The sequence below is a fragment of the Drosophila tropicalis genome, unplaced genomic scaffold, assembly GCF_018151085.1.
Source record: "Drosophila tropicalis isolate 14030-0801.00 unplaced genomic scaffold, ASM1815108v1 contig_694, whole genome shotgun sequence".
NCBI lineage: Eukaryota > Metazoa > Arthropoda > Insecta > Diptera > Drosophilidae > Drosophila > Drosophila tropicalis.
The window spans coordinates 1577843-1601357 of record NW_027173176.1 but is presented as its reverse complement, the minus strand read 5'-3'; the positions used below and the strand labels follow the sequence as shown (position 1 = coordinate 1601357).

General features: G+C 36.5%; 1 protein-coding gene across 1 annotated transcript; it reads right to left on the bottom strand.

The window, feature by feature from the left end:
* Nucleotides 1–8784: 8784 nt before the first annotated feature.
* On the bottom strand, nt 8785–18742 carry LOC137579215 (5,10-methylenetetrahydrofolate reductase). The gene is made up of 4 exons (XM_068292920.1): nt 18695–18742; nt 9845–10490; nt 9680–9777; nt 8785–9616 (listed from the first exon to the last, which is right to left on the bottom strand). Exons 2-4 carry the CDS (start codon nt 10335–10337, stop codon nt 9245–9247), a joined length of 963 nt encoding a protein of 320 aa, XP_068149021.1. The 5' UTR covers nt 10338–10490; nt 18695–18742; the 3' UTR covers nt 8785–9244.
* Between the last annotated feature and the right edge of the window lie 4773 nt (nt 18743–23515).

Below are 23515 nucleotides of genomic sequence, written 5' to 3'. Positions count from 1 at the left end.
GCCGTCAGCTTGTCTGGCGCGATTTGCTGTAGTCTTTGGTTGTTGTTGCCATTGCTATTGCTGTTGCTGGTCGTGTAATTGCAGGCAAAAAAAAAGGTGGCACAAATGTCGTTTCCCCCGCACCCGACACTGAACCCCACCAACAGCTACCTCACACCTTTATCCAACCAACCGACCGACCGACCGACCGACCGACCAAGCAAACCACCCAACAGAGACCCTAAGCTAAGTGCAATGAATTCGTTGTTGTTCGATGTTGTTCTTCTTGCTGGTGTTATTGTTGTTGTTGCGCTTACGTAAGCGCAAAAGCGGCAAAATGAAATGAAATGAAATTGTTGTAATGGGCGATTTTCATTGCGGCATTACACGCCACCAAAAACTCTTGCAAAGACACACAAAACAGCAAACCGAAAAATAACCCGAAAACCAAGCAAAACACCGACTTAAACTACACCCTGTAGCCATTAAACAAAGTAACCATGTTAATTTCATGTTGTCCTTGTTCAGATAATTTCAACTACATATATCCAATTAATAAAGTCTAAGCTTTTGATTTAATGGGAAATGACTTTATATATTGATTTAGAAGAGTTTAAGTTAATCAAATCAAATTCGAACTGTTTAAAAAGTTAGCCACTCTAGTATGTTTTTGGCAGCAATTCCAATTGGTTTTTGGAAGTTCCTATTCGAAATATTCCTATTTACTACTCGAAAACAAAGTTTGAAGCATTTTTATTTCGTCTATGGTAACAGCTAATAGATATTTAAAAACAAAACTTCTTTTTATTTCCAGTTTAATTTGATGTTATCTGCTTTTCTCTCCTCATGGCTAATATTATTGTCAACTTATAAGGAGAATATTGAAAAAAGATTGAGTTCGTTGTGACGTAAACGTTTTAATGATAAAACTGAGAAAGGCAAACGATTTGTTTTAGAATCAAAAAGGGGAAAACAGTTTTAAAATGCGTTTTCCATCAAAATTCATTTGGAAGTGATCTGAAAACTTTATATTTCTAGGCATTTTTAGCATTTTTTAGCTGAAAGAATTTTAGGGTCATCTAATGTATTAGGGATCCAAATGCCCTACAAATACAGGGTATTAATATAGCGAAATATTGTTTTCTTTTTTTTTCTTTTTCCTTGTGTTTTTCTCTCAGTGTACTTAGTACTTGTATACATATGTACATACATATATGTCTGTATGTGTATTGTTTCTATAATTACAGCCTATTTGCGCTCTATTCTCAGTACACATGAAATTTTAATGGCGGCCCCAAAGCTGCTGCTGCTTCGCTGCCTGCGACCCCTTGCTGCCTCCCTATAATACGATGGACTTCTAGAGAAATGCCAAGTTTTCTTTAGCTCTGTGTGCGGTCTCCGGGATTTAGCCATTTGGATCGCTCTTGGTCTTTGTCATTAGACAAGACCTGTCTGCCCGTCTGATTGTCTTGGTTAGAAATTTATATCTACATATGTATGTGTGTGTATGTTATGTGTGCCAGTAATTCAAATGTTAGGTTCATTAAGGGTCTTGAGTCAGAGAGTTGGTTTTCTTTTGTGTTGCCACTCATTTTTGCTTATTTCTTTCCTAATATTTTATGTATGACTTTATCTTTGCGAAACTACATGAATCGCTGGAATAACAGTTTTAAAGTTTTCAAATCAAAATCTTTAACTAACCTAGTGAAACGGAGTATACCTTATCATGGATAGTCTCTTCTATCGATAAGGAGTCATAGTTGAAGCAAGTCTCCAAGCGTGTCCAAAATGTACATAATTCAGATACTTGTGCGTCATTCACTCATTGTGGATGAGTAATTCCGCTTCCTTTTGGTAATGACAATACTCCAAAAAAACGTTACTCATTTCTGTAATATATATAAGTGAATTTGACCTGAATATATCTTAGTTAATAGCCCTATAAAGAAATGACAGTTAAATCAAATAAAAGTGGATTTAAAAATCTATAACTTAATTTCCCACATCTTAGGTCCGACTGGACACCTTTTTTTTTACATTTTTATGATTCCCAACTGCTTCGGAAAAGGTAAAATTTGACAATTGTTGTTCTTAGATGCAAAAGCTTACTTGATGGACATAAAGAAGGCTGAAAAAAATGTTGAAAATTGAGCCTATGACAGACTGAAGGAATGTTCAGATGCCCCCGGACTTTCCTTCCCCTCCATCCTTCTATGGAGTTTGAATAAAACAGATGAACATGATTTAAATTTAAAATCGAATAAGACATCATATCTCTTTCATTTCCTATATTTTCCTTTAAATAATCACTCTCAAAACTCATTCGGCCATTAATTTTCTCAAAACCAATGAAAATGCTGAAAAACGAGGACTATGAGAGAACACAAACCACTAAATATATAAAATATATATCTAATTCATAAGGTCGCAGATACTTCCTTTTGGAGCAGCACACACTTATATACACACACACACACACACACTCTATGCTTAATGTGGTGTGGCCTTATCTTTGCTTTGCTCTTTATAAAGCTTTATTCTCAAGTACGTTTCATTTGACTATCATTTATCCACAGTGAACGCTCGCTAAAAGTGTTGCCAGTTTGATGATCTACATAATTTTTGAGAACAAGTGTTTGGACTTGCTCTCCCTCTCTCTCTCTCTCTCTGTTTGCCCTGAAATTGTGCATGAAATATTTATGTGTATATATAACTTATCTCTACTAAACTAGAGTCAAAGGAAGGAGGTGGTGAATAGGGGAAGAGACGAATGCTAGCGAGAGAGATCTCCTCACACGCACATATGTTTCATATAGTGGCATAATTTATGACCAAGTCGAGAGCGATCAAAAATAAAATGATTATTTTCAGAAAAAAAAAAAAAACGAAGAAGGAAAAGCAAATCAAATTATAAACAAATGTTTTACGTACATTGGAAGAGCGCACCACCAGCACCATCAGCACCACCACCACCACCGATAGAACCAACAACAACAAAAATAAAAGACCAAGAATAACAAATATTAAAAACAACAACAAAAAAGAAACACAAAAATCAAGTAGTATGTAGAAAGAAAGAAAAGTTAAGGCAAAAAAAAAAAAAAAAAAAAAAAAATTAAAATTAAAAATAAAGAATAAAAAGGAAAAATGTATTTCTGCCTCCCCCGCCCCGCACACATCGCCCCTTTGCACCCTTCCACCTCCACACTCTCTTATTGGGCCTCTTTTTCTTATACATGTATGTATGTTGTTGTTGTTGTTGTTTTTTTCTTGTTGCCCCGTTTCCCTGGCGATATCTTTTGATCTTTTGGCTTGCTTGCAGATTTCAGATTGTGGCCTGTCAACTGAAGAATTGTGAATGCCGCCGCACTGCCTCTAGGGTGGAGGACAGACGGACGAAAGGACGGACATACTCCTCTCCAACAACATGAGAGATGATGATGATGATGATGATGATGTTGGACTTAAGCGGGGGTTGGAGAGGGAGTGAGAGAGAAAGGGAGATTCGTATCCGAGAATTGGCAAACATCAACTGCAATTGCAAACACACAGTGCGCGCAAGAAACTAAAAAAAAAAGAAAAACCTGACAGATTGTTTTGAATTGAATAGCGTAAATTTCAAACCCATCGCACACAATTTTGTTTCGTTTCGTTTCGTTCATTGGCTTTTTGCGAGCACCTAAACTAAATAAGTTTTTGTATTTTCAATTTGACGCAAATTGCCTCAACTTTCAGTTTGTTTTCGCTTTTCTTTCTTGATTTTTTTCAATTTATGTTTTTATGATTTTGTTTTTCTCCTTTGGCTTTACGTTTTTCTGGCTTTACAAAGTAGCCCAATATTCCCAGAAAATGGTTTATAATTTATATACACACATACATACATATATGTATGTATTTTTGTTTCTTTGCAATTAATTCTAGCAGTCGGTCGTAGTGTAGTGTGCGGTGTGTGTGTGTGCGGTGTTCGTTGATTTGGCATATGCATTTCGCTTTGAGGCAGGTCGCTAAACTGGCACAAAACACATCTACCTACATACATACATACATACATAAGTATGTATGCACGTAAACAAAACGAAACGCACACTTTCATGCGGACAGTACGTGAACACGTATTAAACAACAACAACAACAACAATATACACACATCAAATTGCAAATTGTTTAAATTAACCAACTAACTTGAAAACCTTATGGAAATCGTATAAATATTGCATCATATCATTTGACGACGACATTATCTTTAGAAATTCCTCTTCCTTCGTTATGACTAATTTCATATTTCAAAATTTTTTTTATTTTTCTCTCCATATGATAACAAAAATTGATGAAATAAAATATGCTGGCTCAAAGACTATTTTAAGAGTTTTAATCATGAGCGGATGAGGAAAAATTTCTCTCCTAAAATCAAAAATTTACCTATGAAAATGATTGATTTTGAGCTAGATACATACATACATACATACGTCATTTCATTTCTTATTTTAAATACAAAAAAAGCCCTGGATGGCATTTAGTGTGAATCCATGTAGTCCTATGTAAATGTAAAGCAGGTGCACTTGATTTTCCGTTCATTCCTTTAACCAATTTTCATTAATCAACTAGTTTTTATATGGTTTGAGATGTTTTAAACTAAACTAAGTTTTAAATACCTATGTATGTATGTATGTATCTCTTGACTATGAACTACAAATGAAACTGAGTAAAATTCTTCATCGAATGAGTCGTTTTTGATTGAAATCGAATAAAAATTAGGTACAGTGAAAGCTCTAGTCGCGGACATCTCTCGTAACTGGGCGAATTTTAAAGGAAAAATGCAAATAACTACTAAAGTATTACTAAGTATTACTTAATTTTAAACGATTTTGAATAAAAAAAAAAACCTTTCCATTAAGAATTTACAAATTTTTGAGTAGAATTTGTTTTGTTTGTTATTTTTACACCTAATACAAGATGATTAGATAGTTTAAAACTAGATTTGGTTAAACAAATTTTAATTTTTCAGTGATTGCCAAAGTATTAATGATTGTATGTTAATTTTTGAATTGTTTTCCAAGTTTAAACTATAAATTCACAATAGACAAAGCTTCAACCCTTTTAAATGTCCAGCTAAAGAACTTTACAAAACTTTGTGATATTATTTAAGTACACTAAAATTTTGTATACATACTTCACACCGGTTTATTTACTCGTTATTATTGAATTGCTTGACTATTTACATACATACAAATTTACATATATATATGTTTATGTATATATGTATACATATCATAGAGATACGCGGTTTAAGCAATAAATTTACAAAAGGGTTTACATTTGAAACCCTTTGGGAATAGCCAAAAGAACTCGAACTGTATGTATGTACATCCATAAGTTTTATTCTAAGAGCCCAGCGCACTGTGTATACACATAGATACATACATACATATGTATGTATTTATGTAGTGCACTTGTATGTATATGCTGCTATATAGAATTTACAATGTGCCACATGCTGTTTTGCTGGGCTGCCGCCTCTGCTGCCGCGTGTCTATTAATGTTTTTTGTTTTTTTTTTTTCCTTTTTTTCTTTTTCGGTCGTAAACAATTTGATTTTCTTTAATGCATTTTGGTTTTCCGTTTGGTCTTTTTATGTTTTTTTTTTTTTCATCTCAACAACATCTCATAAAAGTCATTAAGTGTTTCTGCTCTTGAGTGTAACGATCTTTGATCTCTTTTAAGAGACAGAGAGAGAGAGACCGAGAGGGCGACTTATTGGTTCAGCTCTCTTGCACTCAAACTACTCAGCGATCGTTCAAATGTTGCTCTTGAGTGACAGAGCACAAGATACAAAGAGAGGCAAAGAGAGAGAGAGAGAGCAAAAAATGAGAGTCGTCTCTTAAAACAAATTCAACTCAAGTTGATCGATCGCTCTCTCTCGTTCTCTGAAACAGTTTTCCACTCCACCGATATAGACAGCTGGTTCTGCCAGCTGATTTAGATCCAACCCGGCTGCCTGCTGTTCGTCCGCCTTCCTACCCCTCCCTTACCCCGTTCCCCACTCTGTGTCAGTGACTCCTCCACCCACTGATTGTTTGGTGGATCGCGTAGCGTAGCAAACAAAACGTGAACGTGACTTGGATTGCCTCTCTTACATTTTCCTCGTCCACCATACTTTTTCCATACCCCTCTCTTCTTCTCTCTCTCTCTCCATCTGCACTCGATTTTCCCCCCTCTTCATATACATACATATATATTTTTTTTGTATGTCATAAATAAAAATATAAAAAAAAACAGCAACAACAACAAAATGCTTTTGCTAGTTTGCTGTGCTGCTGCTGCTGCTCCTTTGTTCGTACGATCATTTACCGGCCCCAGTTACAGCCTCCCAATCAACCTCCCCTTCCCTACTCTTCTCTGTATGCCACATCTTTTGCTGTGAGTCTCTTACTCTTTCCTTCTCATCTGATCTGTTTCTCTCTCTCTCTCTCTCTCTTTTTCTGTGTGTACCAGTGCAAACTTTTTTTCTTATACTCTTTCATAGAGGGAAAATTGAATATTAACTAAAGTTGGCAGCGATTAATATATTAAGTAGATCTATTAATCAATTATATTAGGTTATTCCCTTTAGCTTTCAATGCCTGCACCTCAATTCGCATGCCAAATATATTAAATTTCATAAAATTAATCAAAAGTCAAATTTTAAAAAATCATTACTCAAATATTAGCCTAATTTCTAAATTGGTGTCTAATTTAAAATTTATCATCTTTTACCGTAAGTAAATAAAAAGTAATCAGGTTAAAAATTTGTCTCTAAAATTATTTGAAATAGAAGAAATACATATTAAAATTTAAAGAAAATAACAAAAATCAAAATTTATTAAAGTAAAGAAAATATTCTTTGGACCATACTTTTAATAGTAAAACACATAGAAATTTAATTTGTAAATTTATAAAAATTCTTTTCAATAAATACATTTTTAAATTGTAAAAAGAACATTTCCTTTACAAATGTATGGGACATTTTCAAAGTTTTAAAAATTAAACAAAAGAATTCCTATAAAAACTTAAATTACAAACCTAAAAAATGTGTGTGTGTGTTTTTGTTTTAAACTATTACATAAATTTATAATTGTACAATTTCCAAACTAATTGCAACAAATAAGGGAAAAATTTTGAAAGTAATAGGTTGAATTTATAAGATTTCTATAGAATATAGTACATTATATTTGCAAGGGTATATAAACTACGGTTAAGGCTAAAAGTTGAGCCCCAAGCCCTCTGGTTTTTGATATTTCTTTTTTATTTTTATTTTTTTTTTTTAATTTTGTATTTTGTTCGTTTGTCTTTGTTTGTGGCCTGTCGGACAACTCTTCGTTAGTCTTCTTGGCATGGGGGCTTTGCCGTGTTGCTTGCTGTTGCTGTTGTTGTTGTTGTTGTTGATTTGCGCTCTTTGCTTTGTTGTTTTTCTTGCTGTGGATGCACACAAACACACACATACACACACACACACTCATATGTGGATACTTGTGCGCACACACAGATACGAAAATTCATAGGCCTGTTTGGTTTGCTTTTTGGTTTTATTTATCGTGAGTTTCCTCATTTTACGCTTATTTGTTTTGAAATAAAATTAAACGACGCATAACAAATCAAAGAAAAGAAAGAAAGAAAGAAATAAATAAAACAACAACAACAACATCAACATACAAAGCAAAAAAAGAAAGAACTGACATGAAAGTAATGCTGCAAAGACATCAAATGTATGTACATACATACAAGCATATGGTATACCCTAACCGGATCTTTTCCATATTACAACAAGAGGCACTTCAATCAATTTTTTCCCATTTATTCATTTTTCGTCAATTTAAATTGCAAAATCTCAAGTCAGTCAGTTTTGCAATGAGTCTGTGTGAAGAGCCCGGCTTTAAGTAACTAACTTTGAGAACTAGTTAGATTGATACAATTTTCTATGGTTAGTGTTTTCAAGATGTTAGAAAACTTCATTCTGCTTTAAGAGCTTTTTGATTCCCACTTTTGGCCAATTACATATATTATAAGTAATTATCTAGGTCAAGTAAGATCTGTCATCAAGGTCATTAGGAATTCGGGTTTTAAACATATTTTTAATGACAAAAACTCATCAGTTTGTTTCTTAGTTTTATACAGAATTCTCAAGAAACAATTATCAATCTGCCTCCAGCAAGAATATGATAAAGAGAGAAGCCTTTAATTAATTAAGCACCTAAAAACTTTAAAGAATCCTTTTAAATTTAGTATGTATATATCCAGTTTTATTGTAGATCTTAAAAGGCTATACGAACATTATTAATTAGAATCTTTTGTTAGATTCTTAAGGACTCTAGCTAGATGCTAGATGTAAGTTAATATATCTAACTATAAGACGACTTAACCATGCATAAGTTGAACCTTAAAAGAGAAAAGAATGAGCAAAGGATTTTCCATTTATAATTATTTTATATTTTTGTCAAAATAGTTTATTTATATTTTCTTTCAAATTTCAAACAGGTTCACAGAAGAGCAATGTTTGTTTGTTTTGCAGAGTGCGCACATACACATACAACATACACACATACATATGTATGTATGTACGTAGAGAGATATGTTTTGTGTGTTGCTCCCCAGGGAAATGTTAACGGGAAGATGCTCGATGTGATGAGAGGGAATACAGAGGCTGGATGGTGGAGCGGTGGGGAATATATTTTCGCAAATCATTTTTCAAGCTTTCAGCTAGCAGCTGCAAAAATAACTAGCCGGATTTGTTGGTGGCAATGATGAGGCGTAGCCCTTGCCCTAATGCGTCATCACCGGGTCTAGCAACCCCTTCATGATTTTATGTCACCGTCACCTTCTTTCTGAGTATGTCGTCTTCTGAGTTGTGTGTGTGTGTGTGTGTGGCATCAAGCAGCGTTTATCCTTTTCTTCATGGCTGATCAACCGCAAGTTACAAATGTCAAATGTTGTTTTTGTTAAAAGACCTTTTAGTGTGTGTGTGTGAGTGTGTTTCTTTGTGTTCGAGTGCAAAAGCAACCCTTGGTTAGAATCAGGGTTAGGGTTTAGGTTAGGAAAGAAGGAAGCAAAGAAAAGGTGGCCGCCCATGACTCAACAATTCTATTATTTCATCAAAAATATCTACGCATTTTCGCAAATTTTGAGTGACATTGATGACAATGACATATAAATGGCAAACTTGTCGAGAGAGCTTGCATTATTTCTTTTTTTCTTTTTTTTCTTATTATGATTATCCATTTTTTATTTTTATTTTATTGAAGTATCTTTAATGTGCGCAATTCATCGAGAACCATTTGCACTGGTCTAAAACGATTCATGGTGAAAAATTGTATACCTTGTATACCCAAATTAGCAGTGAATATATCACGTATATTACGTACAGTTAGATCTACAAAGAATTTTAATATATCATCGGCATTAACTCGTAAATCATTCACTTCATTGGGCAATTGAGCGCCTGTGATATTCTTCACAATATGATAATTCCTCACAGAATCGGGCACCATAATACCAATTATAATGGGCACTGTAACATTCGCTTCACGGCAATCGTTGATAAACTGAATAATCTTCTGAGAACTATAGCATGTCTGGGTTATGATGAATTCACCACCAGCAGAGATCTGAAAAGAAGAGCTAAGATATATGGCTGAATGGTTTTATATGTATTTCAGATTGTGTTTTACCTTTTCCTTCAAATATTGAATATTGAGTATGGGATCGTTTATGGGGTTTTTATGATAACCTTCAGGATAACCGGGCACACCAATCGATAGGTTATCTGCTAAGAAAGAGGACATCATGTAATAAATCAAAAGAACTACAACAAGGAACTCTTCTATTTCTTTTACCTTTACGTTGCTGTCTTGAATATTCAATCATCTCTCGACCGTAGGTAAATTTTTGACCCTCGTGTATCTCATCGCCACGTACAATCAGAACATTACGAAAGTTTTTAGCTAAAAATTCATTTAAACGCTCCTCAGTCATACGATAGGCCGACAAATGGGTCAAGACTGGTATATGTGGTTCCATATGCTTGGCCAATTGCAGCGAATAATTCTCATCCATGGGTATATTCCAGTAGCTAATGCCCAGCCAAACTAAGCTGACAAATGCTGGCAACGTTGGCAAAAATTCATTAAAATCCAAGCAGGTGGGTTGATTTGCTGTCAAAGCTGATATCTCAATGCCATAGAAGAACTCTTGACGTGCCGTAAGACTTTCAATCAATGATCCCAAACCAATATCTTTAGTTCTTCCCTCACTCGATGACGACAATTGACATGGTGCAAATTTTACACACGGCTCATAGCCTGAACTTGAATTAACTGGCGAAAGCATTGCAAGTATTTGCCGATCTGTTCAGATGGAAATCAACTTAGACACTGATCTCTGAGCATTAGTGTGTGCAGCAGCGACAGCGATTATCAGCAATGATGCTCTATGAACTTTTGAATGTGTGGTAAACAAAACCGGCGGATTTTTATTATAATGCTGCAAGTCATCAAGCATGAACAACATTTATATTAATAATTATATGTTTGCAAGTAAATTTTAGCAATAAATAATATAAAAAATCTTTGATTAGTTTAGTTGTGAATAAATTTAGCCAAATTCTCATTTAATTACAATTAAGGTTTATAAAGATAGGAAAAAGGTTGAAGCAAAAAGAGTTTAAGTCGTTGGACGATGATGCGTGTTTTCCCAATTATGCTCAAACAGTCACAATAAAACAAATTTCTTTCAATATTTAGTGCAAAACAAAAGAGGAAAGGAAATTTTAAAACAACTTTTACCCTTTCTAGTCAAGAAAAACATCTTAAAATGAAATGCCAATAAAAATTGTTACAAAGATTCATGTCTATATATAGTTAGGGGAAAGAAAACCATGTATCTCTTCATAATTTCTTTAATTTCTGTATCTTGAGCCCAACCCAAAAGTTCTTAGTTGAAAACCTTTGACCATTATTGATACAGATCGTTGGCATTTAATCTCATGTATTTTCAATTGAAACCCATAAAAGATTGTTGAAAGTTTTGAACTTGGATCCTTTTTTAAAGAATCTTTTCATGGCAATTCCCTTAAAATTGAAATTGTACTTATAGAAATCGAGTGGATTATTATTATACAACGGAAGAATCTCGAATGATGCAGATCCGTGTACAATAAATACATTTTGGGATGCATGGAATTTTCCATAGAGTTGTTCACTGAGTCGATATTGCTTTTATACGTGTTACTTTTTTTTGGGGGTTGAAAACAAAAATCTGAGGGTGCGATGCATCTATTCATCTATCCACCACCGTGGCCAGATGCGGTGCCCGTGATGTGAGTGCCGGGCGGAATTATTTTACCTATGTATGTATATACTATATAGGCAGCAGCAGAAAGAGAGGCGAAATTTATTGCTTGTTGCTAAGCGCATGGCACAAAGGACACTCGTAACTGGGTGAGTGGGCTGGCTTGGCAGCTCTATAGCTGTAGCTGTTGCTCAGCTTTCCCACTGACTCACTGATTGACTGCCTGACTGACTGACTCACTCACGGAATGGCGGCTGCGTTTTTGGTTTTACCCTGTTGGCAAAAAGAGGGTTGATAATTTTTTTTTTTTTTTTTCGGTTGTTGCTGCAGAAATCGCATCATTATAATAGCTGAAATCTGTTTAAAGAAATGAACGAATGAATGGGTGACGACGACAACGACGTAGCAGCGGCAGCAACAACCCTCATGTGTGTGGTTATGGGCTATAGACTAGAAGCTGGTCCTTCTGGATGTTGGACCACCTTTGTTGATCTGAAAATTGCGTCATCGCAATGCTCGTTCGCTCGCTCGCCCCCTGCCTGAGCTATAAGACTAAGCGAACGTGCCAGGCACGCATCCTTCTCTCACTTACTCACTCATTCAGTTCAGCTTGGGCCCGTGGCAGCAATCTCGTATGAGTAACTGACATAATTAGGACTTAACTGGAAGTCACGCGCAGCGCATTGGTAATCCGAATCCTGCCCTGCTGTGGAGGACTCACACTCATTTTTTGCTTGCCGATATGAAATTCAAGGTCACAATTCAATCTAGTTGCCAGGCAAAAAGGCTCAGCCATCAGTTTCGACCGACGAATTCGTTTCAATGAAAGTCCTTTAAATTTCAAACCAGAAACCAGAGAATGTAATCATTATCTCATACATAATGCACAATTACCGACCAAATAATTGAAACTTTGCAAATGCACAGCTGAATATTGTAAATCAATATTCTAAAAAGAAAGTTTTAATACCTTTGCACTAACAAATTTCTTATAACTTTTCTTTTTTCTAATTTACACTTGAAATTTCTTGTTGGTTTTTAAATGAATTAAAGTAAATTATAGAAAATTTATTGCAAGTCCTCCTCAAGAGTAATCATTTTGACTATTTTGTAAACATAATTACTTAAATAGCAAAAATAACAATTTTTGGGATGATGAAACATTTTCAATGGGAATATTTATTTTCACATTTCCATTGTCATTTTTGTCCGGATGTCGATGGAAAAACAACATGATGATGATGTGTATATGAGAGGAAGAGGGTGAATTGAGGCGGTGAAGGTTAGCCTTGAAAAAAAAAGAGTTCCGCCCGAAACAAATACATATAAGGGAAAAAGCAAGTCAGCCAAGCGCCAGGGCTGAAAAAACCCATAACATATGCCGACCTAATGATACCCTATGCATTATATTCTCTGATGTAAGGACTTTGCAATTGTCCTGTCAAAACCATTTTTTTTTTTTGATTCTTTCTTTTTGGCTATACAGGGTATAGAAGGGTATACATATATACGATACTGAAATATATTTGTACGTATGTAATTTAATTATGGGCCCCGTCCGGGTGACGCGTATGGCGGGTGGCAAATTGCCAAAAGAGAAAACAGGAAGAAATACACAAAAAAAAAAAAAAAACACACACAAAATGTACGCATATCCTGCTGTTTAAAAGTCCTTTCGGCCTGCCCATCCCCCCGGCGCGTCGCTTCACTCTTTCTCTGGGCTTTCGTTCTTTTTTCTGCGCCCCCTTTTTTTTTTTTCCTTTGTTGGTTTGGCTTCTTTCTTTCTTCCTTTTTTTTTTTTTCTTTGGGTGCGTGTGTTTGAGTCAAGCTGTGCACATTTTCGGTTTGATTATCGAACACAATATTTTTTCCGTTTTGTTGTTCCTTGTTGGTCATAATTGACGATTGCGCCATGAGTTGCTACAATTTTGCGCGGAGTTTTTTTTTTTTTGTTTTCTGTCCCACATTTTCCACGCTTTGTTCAACATCCTTCGTGGGCATCCCTCCCATGCCAGAAAAACAATTTTCAATATTTCAAAAATTAAATATTCTCAAGCCATTTGTCAGAAATTCAGAGAATTATGAAAACAATAAAAAACAACAAAAATTAACCCATTTTTTTTTTTTTTTTCATCCAAACTTTGATTTGATGTTTAAGATATCTTATAAATGTTTATATATGTACATATATGTATGTATGTATGTATTTTTTTCCATTTCGAGGTAAGCCAAACTATTTATCATCTGCTGAAAATGGAAAGAGCAGCGCGACAAAGTAACCGTTAAAGGTCTTAAAAACCCCGTTAATAGCACGAGCGACACCCACACAAAAAAAAAGAAAAGAAGGAAAAAAAAATGAAATGATAATAATAATAATAAAAAATATATATATATATTTTTATACATACATAGATATATCTTTAGTATATATGAGGCTAGTACAATGGAGACGACAGCAGCCCCATAAATGGCTTTCCATCCAAGCGACCAAAAAACAGAAAGAAAACAAAAAAAAACAACACCGAACAAAAAGATAAACTCAAGCTAAAGTTTGTCTCTCTTTTTTTATGGCCTATTGATTTGTGACGCCTGCCTAATCGAAAAGCAAAGTCAAGAAATATATATATATAAAAACAACAACAGCAACAGCAACAGCAAAAAAAAAGGTGTACAAAAAGTATTGAGGAAACAGCTCAACTCGAAAATCCCATCAAGCGAAGCGACAGAAGCACTTTACAGTCGAGAGATATGTATGTATACATACATATAATATCTTCTATATGTTGGCTGTTTGCTATAGTTAGAGAAGTGACGAGGCAAAGGGGGGATGAGGTGGTGAAGGGTATATACATACAACCGAAATAGATTTATTATTCAATTCCGTGGTGTCATAAAGCATGCTTTAAACTTGCCATTTTCTATTTCGGTTACCGATATAAACATTGCTTTGAAGACTTTTCTCTTTCTCTCTCTTTCTTTCCTTTCCATCTTTTTATACCATACACCCATAGGGTGAAATGGTATATTAAAGTCGCCAAAATGTATGTAACAGGCAGAAGGAAGCTTCTCCGACCCTATAAAGTATATATATTCTTGATCAGGATCAACAGCCGAGTCGATCTAGCCATGTCCGTCTGTCCGTCCGTCCGTCCGTCCGTCCGTCCGTCCGTCCGTCCGTCCGTCCGTCCGTCTGTATGAACACGCAGATCTCGGAGACTATAAGAGCTAGAGCCACCAAATTTGGTATGTATACTCGTGTAGTATGCACATGTTCAGAGTTACTTGGAATTTCGGCCACGCCCCCTTACGCCCCCAGGAATCACATAAAACTGTTTTTCTTAAAAAGTATGACAGCTAGAGACATCAAATTTAGTTTGTATACCCGATTAGTTAGTGCGCGGAAATTAACTGTTCAAACTTTTTGCCACGCCCCCTTACGCCCCCAGGAATCACACAAAACTGTTTTTCTTAAAAAGTATAATAGCTAGAGACATCAAATTTGGTTTATATGCTCGTTTAGTTAGCGCGCAGAAACTAATTGTTTAAACTTTTTGCCACGCCCCCTTCCGCCCCCGGAATTTACATAAAAGTGATTTCCTTAAAAACTATGATAGCTACCGACATCAAATTAAGTATGTAGACTAGCTTAATAGACGCGCAGATATTGGCTATTTAAACATTTTGCCACGCCCACTTCCGCCCCCGCAAATTAAACAAAACTGATTTTATCAAAAACTAACAAAGCTAAAGTCACCAAATTTAGTATGTATACTGGCATAGTATGCGCGGAGAATTTATATATTTTCACATTTTGCCACGCCCACTTCCGCCTCCATAATTTAGAAAAAACCGATTTCCTCCTGTAGTTTTTTGACTATCGCATTCAAATTCGGCAGACTATTTTATCTTATCTATTTCTACCAAACTACCAAATTTTATTGAAATCGGACTAGAAACATGTAAAATATGCGTATGAACGTATTTTACTACGCGGTCCACAAGGCCAGAATTGGACGTTGGCTAGTAGCGGCGCTAGAGTGCTCGTGTGTTTGTAGAGTGAGCGAGATAGCACATAGTATAAGACATGTAAAAACAATTTAATAGACATACATTTGGTCTTCGAAATTTGAAATATTTGTTTCACCAGGTGTATGGTATACCCAAGTCGACGAGTCGACTTACTTGCTTCATTGTTTTTCTAAATCGGCTAGAGTTATTTCATACCGTAACAACATTTGTTTCAATGGTGTCATAAAGCTAAAATAGTTTCATTACGGTTTTGTTTCGTTTACGTAAAGATTTATGATGGCAAAAAGTTTCGCCTCTAGCCTAGATTTACCGAAACAAGTTTAGTATTAAAATAAATATATTGATATACCGTATCCCCAATTGATCCAAAATTTGTACACAAAGGCTTGTAGGATAAGCAAAAAAACTTCATTTTTAGTTGAGGAAATTTTCGAAATCAAAATAAATCAGAGTATTTGGAAAACGAATCCCAAGAGAATCCAATCCAAGAAAAGAGTATAATATGGTCTCTGGGTTTGAGTTATGTTGTAAGATATTTCGAAATCTTTGCCAAAAAGTTTTTAAATTCGCTATTTATTCGTTTCGTTTATGTATTTTGATTCATTTTATTATTCAACTTTGATTTTGGTTGTGAATACTCTTCACAAAATATATTTTTTAGGCAAATTGACTGACGGAATGAACGAATGGCAGGCTGACGGAGTGACGGACTGACTGAGTGGCTGACTGACTGACTGATGGCATGACGAAACTAACGAATCAACGGACCAAACGACAACCAAAGACATAAGTACAAACAACAACAGCAGCAGAAACAACAACAACAACAGAAAGCGCGGCCTCCTATTAAAAGGCCTGGCATCGCTTGAAATACAATAATGGGGATCTCGAGACCGGGCCTAAGTTTACTTTGCCTTTTTCACTTTTGATATTTTGACATTTTCATTTGACAGCTGATTGAAGGGCCCGAACGAAAGGCAAAGACAAGAGGCCTCGGCATAGGAGGCAACGGTGTGTGTGATACGATTTTGGGATCTATGCGGTGGCGACGATGGACAGACTCGACCAAAGTGGCAGTCAGTCGGCACAATCGGCAGAGGGGTAAGAGTAGTGGGTAGGAGTAGAAACGAGAGTGTATAGTGGCAACTGGCCAGGAACCATCACTATATGTCAGCCTGTCCATCGATGGTAGTGCTAGCAGCACTGCCGGTGCTGTTGCTGGCTGCCGATGATGTCGATGCGGCGGGTGTCAAGTGCCGCCTAGCTGCAGCAGTGAGGCAAAAATTTTAAAAATTTTCCATATAACATGTATGTATGTATGTACATATATACATAGCATAGGGACACATACCCACACACAGATAGAAAAGGGATCACAAATGTTTCTGCATGTGTTTCTTAAAATTTTGATCTATTTTCTCTCTTTTGGCAATTGAATTGCCAAATTCAAATTAAATTAACCAAGTAGTTTCAAATTGCCAAATAGAAGCGACAGACTTCTCGAATTTCGGCCCACTGTCAATTTTGTGTGAGTGCAAGTGTGTGTGTGTGTGCGGAATGGTGTGGCAAAAAGGCGGCGGCGGCGGCTCTCAAGTAATCGCAAAAACCCAAAGCGTTGAGCATATGAATGTGAATGTGTGTGACATGTTTGTCGAAAATGCTCAAAGTTGTTTGAAGTTAGAGGGAAATAGAGGTTATGTGCCTGGCCCGTTGCAGGCCGCCGCCACCGCCATCGTCGCCTAATGGCATTGCGTGCGTTTACTTTCAGCGTCAAAGTGGCCCCGGGTCTCGGGTACCGGGTTTCTCGGGCTTGGAATTGGTGTTTGCTGTTTAGGTTATTTTTTTTTTGGGTCGGAGGTTCTTTTATCTCTTTCTCTCTCTCATGGGCTCTTGGGCCTTTTATTTGGGTGTGTGTGTGTGTGTGTGTGTATTTGTCTAACTGCACTTGACAGTTGACTGGTGGAAGAGATATGGAGATGGAGGTCGCCACGCATTAGCCTGATCCAATTTGGGACACGAAAGTCCAAAAATTATGCTCTCTGCTAATTAGGTGACGGACGAAGACGTTTTGCTTTCATTGACTTGGATAACAACACCACAACAACAACAAGTAAATAAATATTGTTTTTTAGGGCTGCCTTAGTTAAATGTGAGTTTCATGTTGTCCCAAAAGTGTTAAATAAATAATCGAAATCAAAACCAAATGAAGAAAAAAATCTACGAATATTTATATAAAAAAAAGACCAGACCTTTTGGAACGAATAAATATCAAGCGAAACATTATTTTCCATCGACTAAATTCAACTAAGTTCTAGATTTTGCTACTTTAGCATGTGGTGACCCCGACGCGTACAACTTACGCTGATTTGACGAACCTTCTGGTCGCTCTAATGCTGATTTTTTACTGCAGATTTTAGCAGTTTTTTTTTTTATTTTGTTTTGTAATGTAAAAATCCCATAGGTTACTGCAGCTGCAGACACCCAGGAGGAAAGAAAAAAATAATATATGTATATACATAGTCAGAATTTGCAAGTTTCCCCCTTTGGCTTCGAGGACTTTCTTAAGTGCTTGAAAGCAATGCTGGGTCCGAAAGTACGTACTACGTACACTACATACATACAAATGAACATACATATATGTATGTATATATAGTCGTCGTTGTCGTCGCATACGAGTAAGTATAATCAACGTGGATGGCGAACAATGGGCCCAGGGTCCTGGAGAGGCGTTCAAAACGAATTTGCCACAGCACTTGGGCGCTCAAAAAGCCGTCTCAGCACTGTACAGAGAATGCAAAGGATGAGAGAGAGATCGAGAGAGGGTGAGGCAGAAGGATGATGAGTGGATGAGATGAGTGAAGTGTAGAGCAGCAGCAACGGGCAACAGCAGCGATAATAATGACGGCGAAAACAATTGCAACAACGGTAAACAAGAATTTGCTCGACACGCTCTCGACACGAGGAGAGGTAACAGCAGAAACAGAGCAGAGCAGAGCAGAGGCAAAGCCAAAGCAAGGCAAGGACTGCAGCAGGACTAACACGCAATCACGCGCAATCTTTGCTGCCCTTGAAGGGTGGGCGATTGCCATGGAAGTTCTGCTATGTTGCCATGGGGCTTCACTCTCATTCTCCCTGGCTATATGTGTGTTTGTGTGTTTATGTGTGTTACCTATTCATCCCGAAAGTTGTTTTTGTTTATCTGTCAACATACACAGGCAACATCATCGTCCTGGCGGCTGATGTTGATGCTCTGAAGCTGCTGCTTCGCTTCTATATAAACAACTCAGAAACGTTTGAATTTTACCGTGGTTTGAGTTCAATGAAAATTTAATGTAAAGTTCCATCAATTCTGACACCATAATACTTACCGTTCTAGAATATAACGACTTCAACGACTAAACTGGTTGAGAATTACAACTAAATGCAACAGTAATAGAAATCATTTGAGCCGTGATCTTCTCAGACAATTCCAAAATATCATGTCTCTCTCTTGTTGAATTGTTTTTGAAATAAGTTTCAACAAACTTTGTTGCACTGTGATCCTTTGCTAACTCATTCTAATTTCCCTTCACCTTACCACCTACAACCCCCCGCCCAAAACCACCCAGGCAATCTCAAGAACGGTAAGGATGATGATGATGATGATGACGATGACGGCGTCTCTGCTGGGCCCATGTTACAGTGCGCGTGTGAGAAATCATCTTTTTAATTTTCACAATCAAATGTTTTTCGTTATTATTTTCGTTGCTTCTTTCATTTCATCCATTCAACCAACCAACAAACCAAGTCAGTCAGCCGCATTTTCCTGAGCTGAGTGGCAGCTGTACGAAATTGAATCGAGAGTGTCCACAGAGGGGGGTGAAGGTGGTGGTGGTGGTGGTGTTGGCGATGGCGATGGTTCTGATGATGATGGTGTTGGTAGATGGGGTGCAGGCCACTCGGTTTTCTTTTTTTTTTTTTCAAACAAAGTATGAACGGGGACGAAAACGAAGAGAGAGAGAGAAAGAGACACGAGTTTTGTTTTGTGGTTTATTACACGCAAATAAATTACATTTATGTTTGTTTGTTTCCATTTCCATTCCCATTTCCACACACTCATATAGAGTTGTTGTAGTTTTTCCTATGCGATTTTCCCACATTTTCCCCCTCTCCCATACCCTTGTTCATTGTCAGCTCTCAGCTAATCACCCCCTTTGGTATTACCAGTGCCGATCATGGCCGTGGCAAAGGGGTATTTTTGGCATTTATTTCAGTTATATTAGAACTTAAGAACATAATTTGCCTATATTCGGACTAAACCCTCTTTTCTAAACTATTCCAGGTCTACGCCCATGAAGGGGCTGTTATTGTCGTCGGCTGACGTTGTCCGTTTTATTTCGTTTCGTTTCTCGATTGTTTGCTGGCTCTTTATTAATTTGATCATTTCATGATTGCGGTTGGGTTTTAGGTTTGGGTTTGGGGTTCGTTCATTTGCTAGTTGTTGTTGTTGTTGTTGTTGCTGTTGTTGTAATTAACCTTTTGTCTTTGTCGTTTGTCATTGCTGCTCATTTGTCTGTCCATTTCTCTACCTTTCTCCTTGCTCTCTCACTCTTACCCTAACAGTGCTATATATACATATGTATGTATATTCTGCCTGTTCCTGGCAATGTCCATGTGTTAATGGCAGCAAACGGTTGAAAGGTCCAAAGGGTCGTCGGTCATAGCATTTTTGACTCTTTGTTGTTGTTGTTGCTGTTGTTATTGTTGATGGTGTACCTAGGAGGTACCTTTTTATAACTTTGGTAGTGGATAATTATGCACTTGACATTTGATGAGGGCGTGTTGTTCTCCATTTTAATTGCTCATCTGATTTTTAGTGGTTAAAATGGCACACGCACACATACACATAATCACCCGTTGATGGGTGAAAGAAAGTGTTATAATAATGCCTGATAATTGAGCACAGGAACCATTATGGGACACAGACATTGGTGGTGTTTTAGGTGTGACCAAGTTGCGCAAAAAACGAAAAGTTTCCACAATAGTCGTCCCAAGGGCACAACTTCGACAGGCTAACTAGAGTGGTTATCAATTGCAAAAGTCGAGAAAGGGTTGAAATTACCAACTTTGTTTCGGTTTCAAAAAATATTAACCAGAATTTAATGACTTTCGGTTTTGAGAAGCAGAAACCTACTCCTAATCTAAATCTAAATGTCAAGTGATTCTTTCTTTAGCTTTAGAGCCTAAGAAATTCGTTGTTAAATAACATAAAAATTGTGCTCTATAAATTTTTGATTTCTATTCGAATGCATAATATAATTCTCGGAATATTTGTCAAATTGAAATTACTTGGCGTCAGAGCTTTAGCTTAATTTCTTTATTTATACGAGCATTTATTACGATTCCTTCCCCACCTCCACCCACCATTTTGGTATATGTATGTATGTATATTTCTTCTCGTTCAGCGTATTATATTCCTATATAAATTTACATTAACATTTTTTCGCATCATTTGAGCGGAGAACAGAAAAATGAGGGGGGGGCCGAAATTATACACGTATAAAAATGGTAAAAGAGAAATGGGAAATGGGAATGAAACGGAAAAGCAAAAGGGAAACGCACATTAAAACCAAACCAAACCAAGACGAGCGAGCACAAGCGATGCTCAAGCAAACGAAACTCATTAAAATTTTACGAACTTTACGTTTTTGGGCGGCAGTTTTTCTCTTTTTATGACCTTCTTGCCATACAGAAGACCGACCAGCCCAGACCAGCCCAGCCCAGCCCAGCCACAGTCCCCAGCACTTTGCCTAATTTCACACAGCGAAAGAGAGAAGAGAGAAAGAGATGCGACAACCAAGTCAAGTCAAGGACTCGCCAGAAGAAGAAGGAAACAGAAAAAAAAATATATAAAATAAAATTAAGAAAAAGACATTCGAAATTTTGATCACGTTACATTTTTTAATTGTTCCCCTGCGGGGTGTGCTCTCATTAAAAACAGAAAACCAGAGAACCGTGCTAATTTCAAGATTGACGAATTTCCAATACCCTTAGATTTAACGATCTGCTGAGACATAAAAAAAACTAAAAATAATTCGAAATGTTATGATCCCTTAGTAAATAAACTCTAAAAGTCAAGAATATCGATAGTCAAGCGATCAATTAAAATCCTTGTCATGGTTAGGGTATTGAAAACAGTCAAGGAAGAAGGCAAATTTGACAATTTGTCCCATTCTGGGGTAATTGAGACCTAACCAAAGATCTCGGTGTATATATATATATGGATATTTCCCACATTCAAATTGAGCAGCAAATTATTTAAAAGTTTTATTGACTTTCATTTATTGAGAATAATTTTTACTTTTTTTTTGTGGTTTTTTTTTTGTCCTTGGTTCTTTTTCGTTTTCTCGTCATGTAATAATTTCCCCTAAACCATTTTCCTTTTTTTTTTTTTTTGGTTTTTTTGATGGGTGGAGTGTTATTTTTTTCTGCTGCCACGTCAGCAATTTAGAAATTAGCCTCCAGCAATTTAAATGTTGTAAAAAAAAAAAAAAAAAAAATTGGGAAAGAAAAAAAAAAAAAACATAAAAATAACATGACGAAAGGCGACACCAGAAAAGCTTTATGGCATTCGGCCTGGGGTTATTTGTTAGATTAAACGCAAGACGATTAAGTCGTTTGAAGAGCGAAAATCTCAGACAAGGACAAGGATATAATTATGCGTATTTGAATGGTCTATTAACTGAGGATATTTGGCTTAAGCTTGTAAGCATTAATAAACGCGCAAAGTGGTAAGAGAGAATTGGAGAGTGAGAGACAGATACAAACCGGAAACCGGAAGGGGAAATGATGAAAGCGAACCTTAACGCAAACTCCAACACAAACCGTCATAAGGCAGATGAATATACATACATATATTTATATATATTCTTTGTCATTTCTCCTAATTACATACATAGTTTAGAATACTATATAGTTAAACAATCTAACCTAAAAATAAAACGAATTGGAATAGTTTCTTCATATATTTACACTCTTTGAATTGACTTTAAGGTTTTTTAAATTATGGCTTCATTTCAATATTGATTGACTTATTTATTTGGAATTATCATAATTAAGAGACTATCTGGCTTATATGTATATATGTATTAATTTAAACATTTGAGCAAACCATTGAACAATTAAGCTCTTCTTAGAGATAGACAGACATCTGCTTAGTAGGTTTTGTGAGAATAATTTGTTTAATAATCATATTAGAAATGCCAATTTATAGAATTAATTTTGTCTGTCTGTCGAGGCTGTTGCTGCTGTTGCCGGCCGTAGGCTTTTTCTTAATCCAAGTCATTATTATTTAGCACTTTGAATTGGAATAAATGGAATGGGTTAAACCTGTTACCTAGTATTCTGTCTTCCTTACGCTTTCTCTCTCTCTCACACACTCTCTTTCAACTAATTACGCAAGATGGAATGGAAAGTTTCTTTCAAGAAGAACAGATGTTGCGGTGGAGCGAATAAAAGTTAAGTATGGCAAAACCATGTGGCATGTGGCATATTGTATGACACAAATAGTAGAAGTGGGGGAAAATGAAAATGGAAAATTATGCAGAATGCACGTGACCCAACTTCATTTTTGCGCAAAAGCCACGCCTTCCCACCCATCCAATGTGAATGCGAACACAAACACGAGCGCGATTTATTCGATTTTCATTAAAACAAACAAAAGCGTCCAGCACATTTAATTGCTTAATTTATTAATAAACCAACAACAACAACAACAGCAACAATAAGAACCAAAAAAAAAAAAAAGAGAGAAAAAAAGGGGAGACTGTGAACATAAGCAGAAAAGAGAACAGGAAACTGGTCGAGCAAATTAGTTTTTCATCACGAACGCGTCAAAATGTTGCCGAGAAACTGAACGCTGGGTGGGAGGTGGCCAAAAGGAGAAGGTGGACTGCCATAATGATGAGGGTACACAAAAACAAAAGTCCTTTGGGAAAATTAACACTCTTTGATTAGGGGGCTCCAGGCCGCCGCCGAGCTGCCGCTTCCTCTGATTCTAGCCGCCCCCCAATCTGCTTATTACGCATACGCCATGTTGTCAGTCAATCAATGGACACTTGAGCCACGCCTCCATTGAAAAGGATGCTGCCTGCTGCCTTCTGCCTGCTGTTGGTCCTGTTGTTGTCAGGCAGGCAGGCAGGCTGGCAGCA